Raw genomic sequence first — 13,142 nt, 5'->3', positions numbered from 1 at the left:
AGAGACAGAGCACGAGTGGGGAGGGGCAGAGAGAGAGGGAGACCCAGAATCCGAAGCAGGCTCCGGGCTCTGAGCAGTCAGCACAGAGCCCAATGCAGGGCTCGAACTCATTTACTACAAGATCATGACCTGAGCCTAAGTGGGAAGCTTAACCGACTGAGCCACCCAGGTGCCCCCAGATTTACTCATTCTAATTCCTTTGTGGAAAGCAGGGTGTTTCTGTAGGTGGCACATGTTAAATAACAAAGAAAATTAATGTATTGAGGGCTCTTGTGACTTTTCTACATAGACTCAATTTCATTTCCTGGAATCCCAGCGAGGATTAGCTGGGGTGGAGGCGGGGGACAAGAGCCTGGTTTTCCCAGACAGCAGACCTCAGAGTTGATGAGGATTCCCACAGTTTCTCCTGAGTTTTAGGACTTACCCACAAGGCTCTTCATGAAGCTAGAGCTCGTAGTCCCTTAGTGGCAAGAGGTGCTGGCCAGGCCTCTTGTGAGTTCACACCAGCGCCTTCCCCTCGCCTCATATCTCCACTCTAGATTATACCACAGGGAGCTCTCAGCTGACTTTTCTCTCATTCCTGGAAGTCCTTGTGGATAAGGATACATTGCCAGAGCTTGATATTGAGAATCAGATGATTTGGAATGGAGTCCCAGGTCAGCATGATCTTAGACAAGTTCTTTACCTCTTTGAATCTCATTATCCTACCACATAAGCCTGATAAACAAACAAGACTTTTTGTACCAGGTTATTGTGAAGAATAAATGAGGTATTGTATGTAAAATAACTTCTGAAACTATACAGCATCTCTCCTCATCGAATAACTTTTTTTTAACCTGCATCGAAGCTCTTCTGCTTTTTGTTGAAGTCAAAATAATTTAAAAGAAGATACATTTAATTAGATGATGTGAGTGATCAGAAAATCTCTGGTAAACTTATGTGAGTCTAAAATTTCAGAGAATATTTTGTCTTTTTGGTCTGTTCGTCAGACTTCAAAATTTATGTAAACAGTGTTTTGAAACACCAGCCGTGTTTTTGCTCTTTCTCCAACTGGCTTTCCATTTTATGTGGTGCAAAATTTGGCCAATGACAGTCAGAAAGGAAAATCTGATTGTTAAATAGATACTGCCCACAAGAGATTTCTCCTTGCTTCCTAAATGAACTTGCCTTGACAACAATTGCTATGGTACCACTTCTTATTCACTGATCTATCTGAAAAATATATAGTTTCTTTTCGATAGTTTGTGAAACTAGCCAAAGACTTTAGTACAAAAAGACTTGATGCCGACCTAACCCGTATCGTAATAAATACTTCAGATGTTCAGCTCATCAAAGGTATCAGTAGTATTGGTAGCCTTAGTTACAGTTAGTAAGGCAGTTGATACTTAGTTCTTACTTTACGCTGTAAGCATATCACCCTCCCCTGTTAAAGATGTTCTGCAAAGCTAGCGATCGAAGACACTTAACCTCTCTGATTGTGATGCGACGGAGCAGGGTATATGGTGATGACACATAGCTCACACAGCTATAATAAAATACCGTAGCCTGGATGGTTGGAACAACAAACACTTGCTTCTTTCAGTGCCAGAGGCTGGGAGGTCTAAGATCCAGGTGCTAGCAGATTTAATTCTTGGTGAGGGCCCTCTCCCTGGCCGTCTCCCTGGCGAGCTCTGTTTTCACACGGTGGAGAGAGAAAGCTCTGGTGTGTCTTCCTCTTCTTGTAAGGGCGTTAATCCCGATGTAGGGTTTCCACCTTCGTGACCTCCTCTACACCTGATCACCCCCAAAGGCCTCCCCTGTTGTTACCATCGCATTGGGGGTTAGGTTGTTTGTTGACAGCTAAGGCATCTCTAAGTGCCGGTCATTCTTTGTTTTAAACCACAGCCCTGCTTGTGGTGGGGCCAGAGCAGGCCAGTCGCAGCCTCTCCCGACCTCACAAATGTGTTTTTTTGTTTTTTTAAAAAGGACATTCCAGAAGGTGTAAGGAGTCCCTCCAGAAATAATTCTGTGATTGAAACAGATTGTTTTCTTTTCTGATTTTGGAGGCCACCATTTACATCGTCCTTCGGAGGGATTGGCTCTAGATTTTGATAATCGGAATTGTGTAAGGGATACAAGTGTGAGATTGGCTGTTGGTGTCAGGCACCTGGAACTCAATGCCAGTCCTGCTGTCAACCGACTAGGTGTTCGCTGTTAACCTCTCAGTAGTGACTCAGATCAGTCAGGGTAAAATGAGGATAGTGCCTCCCTTTGTAGGACTGCCGAGGTGATCAAATGAGCAAAAGCGTAGGAAAGAGCCAGGCACCTAGCAGGTACACAAAAGTGGTCACTATTAGTAATGGATATTACATAGTAATATTTAAAAGATAACTTTTGTTTAAAAATTTTCTTTGAAAAAGGCCAGTGACCATATAGTGATTTACAAGTTTACTCAGATTTCTAATGTAACTAAATTATGAAAATATCTGCTCTTTGGTATACACGTTAAAAAAAATTTTTTTTAATGTTAATTTATTTTTGAGAGAGAAAGAGAGTGGGAGCAGGGGAAGGACAGAGAGAAAGGGAGACACAGAAAGTGAAGCAGGCTCCAGGCTCCGAGCTGTCAGCACAGAGCCCGACGCGGGGCTCGAACTCCCGAACCGTGAGCTCATGACCTGAGCTGAAGTCAGCTGCTTAACCAATTGAGCCACCTAGGTGCCCCCAGTATACACATTTATAATAGAGATTTCAGATAGTCACTGGAAGAATTACTAATTACGCTGAATATTTGATATTGGGAGAAAGAAAAACATAACAGTTATTTAGTTTTCTTTTGGTTCTATCCTTAACTTCTTTGACCTTGTCTTTTCTTATATTTTCAAGCTTTTTACTTGCCTCTGATGCCTAAAACAAGACTTGAAGCAAGGAAGGGCTGACCTTGAACTTTCTTGTGTTTTCTCTTTATAAGACAAAGCTGTAATGTGATTATAACCGAGTATTTAATGTTTTGAAGAGCCAACCCTAATTAAATGTGTTCTCCCACACTGCGCTTTCCGTCAAAGTACTGAGGTTTTACACAATAACTTCTGATATATGGCTTTTCCATTTGAATGAGCCATCAAAAATGTTTTTTTTTCCTTTGCTTGCGGTGGTGGGTGTCCCAGCCAAATTGCAAGGCCAAAGTTGTGATTGTTTGTTTAGGCGGATGCTGTCGTAGAGAAATTAATAAAGTAGAATTTGAAGATTAAAACTCCTATCTCTCCCGGTTACTTTTATTGAGAAAGTTGTTGAATCCGTTACGACAGGTATGCTATGCAGTGGTTGTAATTTATTTTATGTGATGGTTATTTTTCTCTTCGGTTTTGGCTTTTTCTGGGCTGACTCATTGCGAGAAAGAAAAACTACCGTAAGAGAAAAAGTATGTGGCCCTCAGAAACAGGCATAGTTGTGAAAACATTTCTAATGAAAGCGCTTTGAACTTTCAAGAAAAGGAAGTGCTTTGTAAATAAACAATAATTACATTCTCAGTTCATTTTTACTTGGAATGATTTGGTAGATTTTATATACCAGGTGAAAGAATGCCTTTTTTTTTTCCACCCTCCTTTATTTTCAGGACTGAAACTAATTGTGTGGCTTATAAAGTAATGTTAATTTCATTTTGCTGGTTCCTTGTGGTGGCTCCTTGCAGGGATACATGGAGTATATAGGTCAGTATCCGCAATCCAAATGCCTGTGTGCAGTTGTAGGGTGGGAACAGGAGCGATTTCACTTTTAATTGCTCTCTGCAAAAAAGTATTTCCGGTTTTAGACTTTCTAAAAGGTGTTTCCTAAATGATATTCATTGGACATAGTATGGTGTCAAACTACAGTTTTGGCTTCTCTCGTATTATCCTTGTAATTTGCTGACCACCGTGCCTGAAATGGCCGTGAAAGTCAGTGTGCCAGCCCTCTGTGCTCGTTTCCTTTTTAATAGTTGTGAAGGGAAGATCGGGGCCTCTTTTCTGTCACAGAGAGTTGGGAAGCAAATTCATTCGTATTCACCAGGAAGGTTATAGAATAAAGCAGTCAGTTTCTTTTCTTTTCTTTTTTTTTTTTTTCACTGTTCGAAGCTTATTTGATATGTTAGTTGCTTGGTGTGACACTTAAGATAGTTGGTTGCATCGTTTATAGGTAGATCTTTCTTTTTACATCATATGGCAACGTTCACTATGTTCTGACTTACACCGTACACAAAATAAGATCCTTTAGAGCAGTTACGCACAATACATGCAATGCTGAATTTAAACATTGGATCCCAGGATGTGATTGGCTGGAGAAAACAAAAGTTGCACGAGGCATGTTGGGTGAAGGATCCAGAAGTAAGTCATACAACACACAGTAAATACACATCTGGTTTGAATAGCGAACTGCAGCATATTCATTATGGGCGGTGGTGTCTCTGAGGCAGTGGAACTGTTTCACGTTAACTGACTTGGGACGACGCAAGATGGGTACCATCCAGCATCAGGATGTAGCCGCAAGGCTTTGTGAACCATTCCTATTTGTAACTTAGGAAACTGACGTTTTTCCTAGGCCATTTTTAACGTTATTACTTGAATAACAGAACACGATATACACAACCTCCAACTAAAAATCCCGTTGTAGTCTAGACGGTGATGTGGTACAACATTAGAAGACTCTAAAACTGCGGCTCTTTTTGGATCCCCCAGAGTGTATCTGCACTCTTCTTCAAACGGGCCACTTCCTCAGGAGTCAGGGTCACCTTCACAGCGTCTGAGATTCCATTCTGTCCCAAGATGCAAGGAACACTAAGGAAGACATCATCTTTTGTTCCATAGAGACCCTTAATCATGGTGGAAATCGGATGCACCCGCCTAAGATTCTTCATTATACTTTCTGCCAAATCTGCCCCAGACATTCCAGTGGTCCAGGAAGTATAGCCTTTCAGTTTGATCACCTCATAGGCACTGTCAGCCACCTGTTTGTGAACCTCTTTCCACTGTTCCTTATCTGCATCAGTGTCTGAGTCAGGGTGCAGATTCTTCAGGGAGACACCAGCAACATTTACTCCACTCCATACAGGCACACTGGAGTCTTCATGCTCTCCAAGGACCCCCCCATGGCAGCTTACCGGGTGAACTCCCAGCCTTTCCCCCATTAGGTAACGGGACCGGTGAATCCAGATTGCAACCACTTCCAATAACACGGTTTTTGGGAAAGCCGCTTATCTTCCAAGCCGCATAGGTCAAGACATCCACTGGATTGGAAACAACAAGCAACTTGCAGTTTGGGCTGTATTTTACAATATTAGGAATGATGAACTTAAAGCTGGTCACATTACGCTGGGCCAAATTAAGACGGCTCTCTCCCTCCTGCTGACGTGCCCCAGCTGTGATAATAACCAGCTTGGAGTTTGCAGTCACATTATAGTCTTTGCCAGAGACAGTTTTTGATGTTCTGAGGAATAGGCTGCCGTGCTGGAGATCCATCATCTCTCCCTTCAGTTTGTCTTCCATGACGTCAACAAGAGCAAGTTCACCTGCCAAGTCCTTCATTAAGATACTGACGGCACAAGCCATGCCAACAGCACCAACCCCAACAACTGTAATTTTATTCCGGGGGGTATGGTCTTCCTTAAGAAGATTCTGAATCAGTTGATCCTTGAGAGTTGCCATATCTAATTATCTCTATAACCTTAGACTTAGAAGCAGAAGGAATCGGGAGTGCACCTCGGGCAGGCGGGCGTCGGCAGCATGTGGTGTTGGGTCCGGACTTGGTGGCAGCCGCTCCCGTACCAAAGCAGTCAGTTTCAAATGAGATCCTGACTCACAAGGTTCCAAGGCTTGCTAGAAGTGATTTGATCTGCTTCTAAGACTTCTGTGACGGAATTTATAGTACTGTGAAATTTTAAAATATTAAAGAGTTAAAAAAAATAAGAATATTAAAGCTAGGGAATTTCCGTTTTTTGGGAAGGCAAATCTTATTTGAAATATGAAGCAGTTAAAATGGATTTGCTTTAAAACTGTTAAATTCTATCACAGTCAAGTGAGTGTAACTTTTATGAAGCAGCTGTTTTAACTTATGTTAATTTCAACATGGCTATTGGAGTAAATTCAAAGGCGACTTGCTGACAGAATTTGTGAATGGTAGTAAAAACGTTCTTAAAGGATAGTTGGTATAGTTTGGGACCACCTTTTACATGAGTAAATAATATTCCAAAATTTATTGTTTTGAGTTATTCACGACTCCCATTTAAAATGTATCTGGAGGGGCGCCTGGGTGGCTCAGTCGGTTGAGCGTCCGACTTCAGCTCAGGTCACGATCTCACGGTCCGTGAGTTCGAGCCCCGCGTCGGGCTCTGGGCTGATGGCTCAGAGCCTGGAGCCTGCTTCCGATTCTGTGTCTCCCTCTCTCTCTGCCCCTCCCCCGTTCATGCTCTGTCTCTCTCTGTCTCAAAAATAAATAAACGTTAAAAAAATATTTTTTTTAAAAAAATAAATAAAATGTATCTGGAGCTTTGCTTTGAAATACATTAACAAAATAAGCTACACTGATGGGTGAAGGTAGGGATGCATAGATGGGTAGGGATGTTATCACAAATGCAGCAAAATGTTCATGTAACATGGAGGTGGTGGGTATATGGGTATTCACTATATAATTCTTTCAATTTTCCTGTATGTTTGACAGATTTCATAATCAAATGTTGGGGGATGCCTGGGTGGCTCAGTCAGTTAAGCATCCAACTTTGGCTCAGGTCATGATCTCATAGTTTGTGAGTTCGAGCCCCGTGTCGGGGGCTCTGTGCTGACAGCTCAGAGCCTGGAGCCTGCTTCAGCTTCTGTGTCTCCCTCTCTCTCTCTCTCTGCCCCTCCCTCGCTCACACTCTGTCTCTCTCTCAAAAATAAACAAACATTAAAAAAAAATTTTTTTTAATGTTGTAAAAAGAACAGAATCACTGTGAGGATGAGTTAGTGTTGTAAATTTCAGCTTGTGCATTAACAAGCTGTATCTTTGCTCCTGAGCCTTTTAGAATTGTTAGGTAAGATTCTGAAGAATGTGGAAGTAGACCAGACCTGGGTTTAAACCCTTTACTGTAAGTAATCTAATTATCTCTATAACCTGTGAAAGTTTTGTATCTCTCTAAGCCTTTCCCTGTCTATAAAAATGGAACCATGATTCCTTGCGGAATTATGGTAAGTATCTTTCGTTTTTCTGCTTTTGTGAGCCAGACCCTGGTCCTCAAAGGCTTATTGAATCCAGTTGGATGAATAGTGGAGAGAGAAGGGGAGGTATAATTCATTGGTGCTTGGGAGTCTCCAGATTCACTTCCACAAGGCCATAGAGGTCCCATACTTGACAGAGGCCAGGCGAAAGAAAGGGAGGGAGAGAGGCAGCTAGAAATCTTCCCCAGCGGGATGGTGAGTTGGAAGCTTTTGGCATCAGATCTGAGCTAGAAACTGGGCCCTGCCTTCTGCTAGTTGTGTCACTTTGATTAAGTTACTTAAACTTCATCGAACCCTAATTCCCTCAGTTTAAAAATAGAAGCTAGAATATCATTTACCCTGTGGGCTTCTGTTACATTTAAATAACATATATATGACAAGTAGTGAGTAAGTGTTTAGAACATGATAAGCGCTAAAAGCAAATGCCATTTACCCTTTATCGTCCTCATCTTCCCCCCCTCCCATCTGTGTCACTTTCTCCACTTTTCCAAACACCGTTTATTTTTGTCTTTCGTGTTTCGTGTTCCCTCAGCCTTTCTGCTGACAAAATTAATAAGGCTATTGCCTCCCCTTTTCTAGATGATTGAAAAGGATGATAAGCAGATCCAGCAGCAACCTCCTTAGCATCCCTGGCCATAACTTCGTCAAATTGGAAGCCTGGCTAGCTATCAGTACTGTTTTTCAGGCCATTTGGTGCAAAAGCAAGCCAAGTTGAGATCATTTTGCAATTAAAAATTTCATAAGCTGCTGAGTCACATATTTTCATAGTCTGACATATTATACTTCCAGTGGCTCCTGATGCTATGGATTGAGGGTAAGGGTTGGAACATTTTAAATTCGTCTTTTTAAAACTCTTCCTAATAATATTTCTGTGCCTTGGTAATATTAGTCAATTCTTACCCCCCGGCTTGTTTATCTTAGAAAGTATAGAGAGACTGACAGATACCAATTTTAAGAGAGGAGGTCTTTTCAATAGTAGTTATTCTAAAGTATAAAGCTTTCCAGGAATATTTCTAAAAGTAAAAAAAATTCTGCCCATTTACATATTTATACCGCTTAAGAGATGGTGCTGTTTGAGTAAATAACAGTTTGTGGGTCTATCTATTGTTTCTGTTTTGAGATCCGTTTGATTTTGAGACGGCCCCAGTTTGCTCCACTACCCTTGGAGCCTTCCTACCCGAGCAGGAAGCCTGTGGAACCATGGTTGCATCTGCTAGAGAGCCGACCGGAAGCAGAAAGAAAAATGCCTTCTCTGTTCTTGTCCACTTCCAGTCTCATTGTCTGCTCTAATCTGAAGCCAGCAGGCAAAGGAGTTTGGAAAATAAGAGTTTGTGGGTTTTGGCCCCCTACACTACTGATCATAGGTGAGAGCAGGGTGGCAATGAGAGCAACAGACATTAAATGGTACTAGTGTGATCCTTATTTTACAGACGTTACGTAATTTTCATTAAGTCACACAGCTGGTAGGTGGGAAGACTGGACTTTAAGATTACGTGTAGCTTCAAAACCAGTGATGTTTTCGTGATACCATCTATTGTTGTCCATACTCTATGCTGTATGTGTGTAATATATATATTCCTGTGTGTGTTTATAAAAATGTTTAAAACATTACAGCACAAAGAGCGTTAGAAGTAATGAATATTTAAACAGATAAGCTATAATTCTACCACGGTGTAACACATCAGCTGTTGCCATTTTTTCTCATTCTTTGTCAGTTCTTATCCTTATGTATGTATATATTTGTATATAGCAAATTAAATGTTAAAGCAGGAGAGATTTAAGATGTGCTAATAAATACCAGGTTTTATTTTGTCGTTAGGGTACATTATGAAAATAAAATAGCATTACTATATACTTGCAAAGTTTGATTTCCAGTGAGGAAAGGCGTGGCTTAAATCCAAGCTGTTACTTTCGTTAATTTCATAGCTGACTTGGTCAAATCAGGAAGCAGGCAAATTCTTGCTGTGTAGTAGCTGAAGTTATTAACCCCTTTCTTTTGTGGTATGATTAATAGCACGTGCTTTGAGGCTTCCTGTTGCTTATATTAACAACAACCACAAAAAGGATGTCTTGGTTAAGTGTACCAGTGTTCCTGGCAGTTCTCAAGTTGTCCATAAAGCTCACTGGTTATCTGGACACACTTGTTTCCCCTGAGCTGAGTTACAGAAAGGGCTCAGAAAGGCAGGGTATGTTCAGCACACTAGCTGTTCCATCATCTCAGATGGAAGGGGCATGTTTAGGGGGCATTGCAAAGGATTTATTCGAATATGGTATGACACTGACTGCTAGTTTGTCTCTTCCCCCATATTAGCGGACTACACGGATGCCGAGAATAGATCACATTTCTCAGAACCTTTTGCAACCATATATAGTCTGCATTCTGGCCAAGGGAATGTAAGCAGAAGCGATATGGGCAAACTTGCAGGTAGAGTTCTTTTTTTTTTTTTTTTAAGTTTATTTATTTATTTTGAGAGAGAGAGAGGCAGAGAGGAGAGAGAGAGAATCCCCAGCAGGCTTGGTACCATCAGCATGGAGCCCGATGTGGGGCTCGAACTCACGAACCGTGAGCCTGTGAGCCCAAGTCAAGGGTGGGACACTTAAGTGACCGAGCTACCCGGGCGCCCCAGCAGGTAGAGTTCTTAAAGGGAATGCGTGTACTTACCTCTGTCCTGCTGACTTGAATGAAAATGTGATGGCTGGGGCTGGTGTAGCCATATTGGACCATGCGTGACACTTAGGAATGCAGACTATACGAAGTAGAGCCACAAGAGAACATCACAGAGCAAAGTGCAACTACTCTGGGACTTTTATTGAAGCCATTATTACACGGGTCTGTTACTTGTAACTTACCCCTGGTAAGTTACCCCTGGTTACGATCCTGACTTACCCCTGGGTGGTGATATATAGTGGATGCAGACAAGGCAGTAGTATAATAAATTAGGCTTCTAGGATGGGTGGTTTGTAGGGTTTCTCATCAGAACTTCACAGTGACCAGAAAACCGTGGGATGAGGCAGAGCCCTGTATCTCTCCCTCTCTGCGTACCACTTTTTGTCCTCAGTCTCCCAGCATTTTTGCTCTATTCTACACAAACTGCAGCGTGTAAGTGCAGAACAAAAGAAAGAACAAAAACAGTTACAGAAAGAATCTTTTGTTGTTGTTAAGCAGCTCTTGAATTCTGCCAATCGTAGTAATTCACGCATTGATGAGATAGCAACCAGAGCTATAATAGTGCTTTTTTTAGCCTAGTTACAATAGCTGAGGCAAGTGAGTACATAACCTTAAGGATGGAGGAGTTTGTCAGAAGCCGCTTGGCCCACGCTCAGGTTTTATATTTTATCTTCTAAATTAATGCACGTTTAAGTACTCCTTCAGTGAGCATATCCGTGCTTGCTTCATTTCTGTTAAGATGGAATTATTTGCCAGTTCATGGGCTTAATTAACTTCCTTGGAATCTTTGGTGTAAAATTAATAGTTCAGGAAAAAGTAGCATGTCTGTTTTCTGACCTTATTTGTTGACCTTTCTGATGTGCTTATTCCTAGCACATCATGGACCATCTCTAGGAGTTCATGCATTCCAGTTGGAGAAGTAGCATATGTGTGATTTGAGCCTCATGGGATCTCTTAGCACTCTGTCTCCTCTTTTAGTGATATGATACACTGCAAAAAGCCTGAAACCTGGATTTAACCTTGTTAGTTATCTGACCTAGAGGTGGTTATGGAGATCCTTAAACCTCTCCTTTCTGGTAGCTTGCGTGATCGGCAATTTTATTGTGTTGCGTTATGTCTCTGCGGTTCTCTTCGGAAATTCCTGTCACTCATATATTGGACCTTCTTGTTCTGTTCTTCCAATCTCTGTCTCTCTGAGAATTCTACTTCTTTGCATTCGGCTAATTTCCGATTTGTGTTCTAGTTCACTAATTTTCCTGCTGTACTTAATCTTCTGTGAGATTCTTTCACGGAAGTTTTCTAATGTGTGAGTTATAACATAGGTACAATAAAGTACCTAGCTGGGTGAGGAGGGAAGCAAGGGCATGGGGGTGGTGACGGACGTTGAAAAAGTGATGGAGACCCGATCAGGTCCAAAACGGTTTGAGTCTGGTATTCCACGGAGGAGGTGACCTGGAAAGCTGGGAGATAGTAACCAGAGCGTGCAATGCAGGAATTCAGAACTGTAGTGGTGGCGCAGTTAGAACATGTAGGCGGGGTGCGGCCTTGGGAGTGGCTCATTGAGGTAGGATAGAGGAAGTGAATCAGCAGATCAGGGCCTCTGAGGCTTACTGTTGGGTGGCTTGACTGAGAGTAGGTTGAAATTTTTAAAATGAGGACCGGAGTAGTGTTGAGAGAGAGACGGGGTCAGTGCTCACATTACTGGAAGATGAGCAGAAGTGACAATGATGTCTGTAGACGACTATAGCAAGAAGGACCGATGGGATGTCTGAAGGTCGCGGGAATGTGTGGAGAGAGGTAGTTGGGAAGCGGTAATGAGTCTGTGGTACATGGGCTGTGGAGAGAGAAAAAGTGAGTCATCGCTTGAAACGTCTTCTGAGAAAGAACTGTCCTCAGGGGACACCCAGGTTTCTGTGATATCTGAGGCATTCAGAGAGATTGAACTTGAAAGCGTAGAGGGTTTCCCCCCCTCCCCCACCAAAAGACCTGGGTTCCAGAGGGCTAGTAGAAGGATCCGGATGGCGAGAGCTATTTAAGTGACGTGCCGAACCATATGGCGAGGAGCCCAGGTGTGATAGAACTTCAGACCTTTTTGCTGCTCTGGGTAAACAGCGACGCAGGGCATAATGCAGTTCATCCTGACGAGCTTTTAGGGGAAGGTGGGTGATCAGTTCCAGTTGTGGCTTTTGACGGTTTGTCCTGGTGAGGCTTTGGCCTCATGGCCCTGGAAGGAAGTGTCTTATCTGAGGGACTCAGAGCTCCGTGAGCCTCCGTTGCGTCCCGCTGGGTGGCTGTGGCCCGGCACGGGGAAGCGTGCCTTGGTGGCGGGGTGGTCTTCCCAGTTGTGCGTCACTGTGCTCTGGAGGGTTAACCAGAGAGCCCACAACCATCTTAATTGGTCATTTGGAAGCCAATGTAACAAATTTATAACTCAGAAAGGTTAAAGTGCATCACTTAAGACCATGACCAATTCAAAACAAAACGGGGAGCGCAGGAATGCCAAACGCCTGTCGTGCGTGCCTGGGTGCACATCGCTTGTCCGGGCATAAGGAGCTTGGTAGCACAAACAGGCATTGCATAGCAGCTACTGGAAAGAAGACTTAGGATTTCCTGTAAGCTCTGGTGATCCTTTTTTCTAGTTTATGAAAGCCAATTACGGATCCCATAACTGATTTAGTACATTCGTAATGGGTCAGTATTAACTGTAGGTACACCTGAAAATGAATATGGGATAATTGTCATTCTTTTGTGTGAACATCAGAAAAGACTTGAATTCTTGGCCTGCCTGGGGCCCTTCAGAATCGGGCAATGGGTCGAGCATTCCTGGAGAAGCGCTGTCCTGCGGCCCCCGCCCTCTCGTAGCCTGTCCTCTCTTTCCAGCCTTATCTCACTCCTCATTGCTGACGGAAGCGCTAGGAACACAGAAGGGCCGTGCTTGACCAGCTTTGTGTGATAGCGTTCCATGCACTGAAGATGCCTTCTCGCTCTCCACCTGCATGCAGATCTGTCACTCACCTGCACGCCCCAGGTCACAGGAAGCAGCTTTGGGAGGCTCTCCTGGGAACGCTCTGGCAGAGTGAGCGCTTTCTTCCCACGCGACCGTGTAACACTCTTACTACACGGTGTTAAAATGACATTCCTAGGGGCGCCTGGGTGGCTCAGTCGGTTACGCGTCCGACTTCGGCTCAGGTCATGATCTCGCGGTCCGTGAGTTCGAGCCCCGCGTCGGGCTCTGTGCTGACAGCTCAGAGCCTGGAGCCTGTTTCAGATTC

General features: G+C 43.2%; 2 protein-coding genes across 8 annotated transcripts in view; one reads left to right on the top strand and one right to left on the bottom strand.

Annotated features, from left to right (window-relative positions):
- DYM (dymeclin) overlaps window positions 1-13,142 on the top strand; it is a 350,029-nt gene that overhangs the window by 117,051 nt on the left and 219,836 nt on the right. The window lies entirely within an intron of this gene.
- LOC122232654 (L-lactate dehydrogenase A chain-like) lies at window positions 3,186-11,685 on the bottom strand. The gene is given in 3 exon segments (XM_042962568.1): window positions 3,186-5,153; window positions 5,155-5,876; window positions 9,865-11,685. Coding segments are annotated over 2 exon segments (996 nt in total). The 5' UTR covers window positions 5,655-5,876; window positions 9,865-11,685; the 3' UTR covers window positions 3,186-4,657.

Source organism: Panthera tigris, chromosome D3 (assembly GCF_018350195.1).
Source record: "Panthera tigris isolate Pti1 chromosome D3, P.tigris_Pti1_mat1.1, whole genome shotgun sequence".
Taxonomy (NCBI): Eukaryota; Metazoa; Chordata; class Mammalia; order Carnivora; family Felidae; genus Panthera; species Panthera tigris.
Note: the sequence above shows the minus strand (reverse complement) of the source record. Positions and strands in the feature narration are given on the sequence as shown.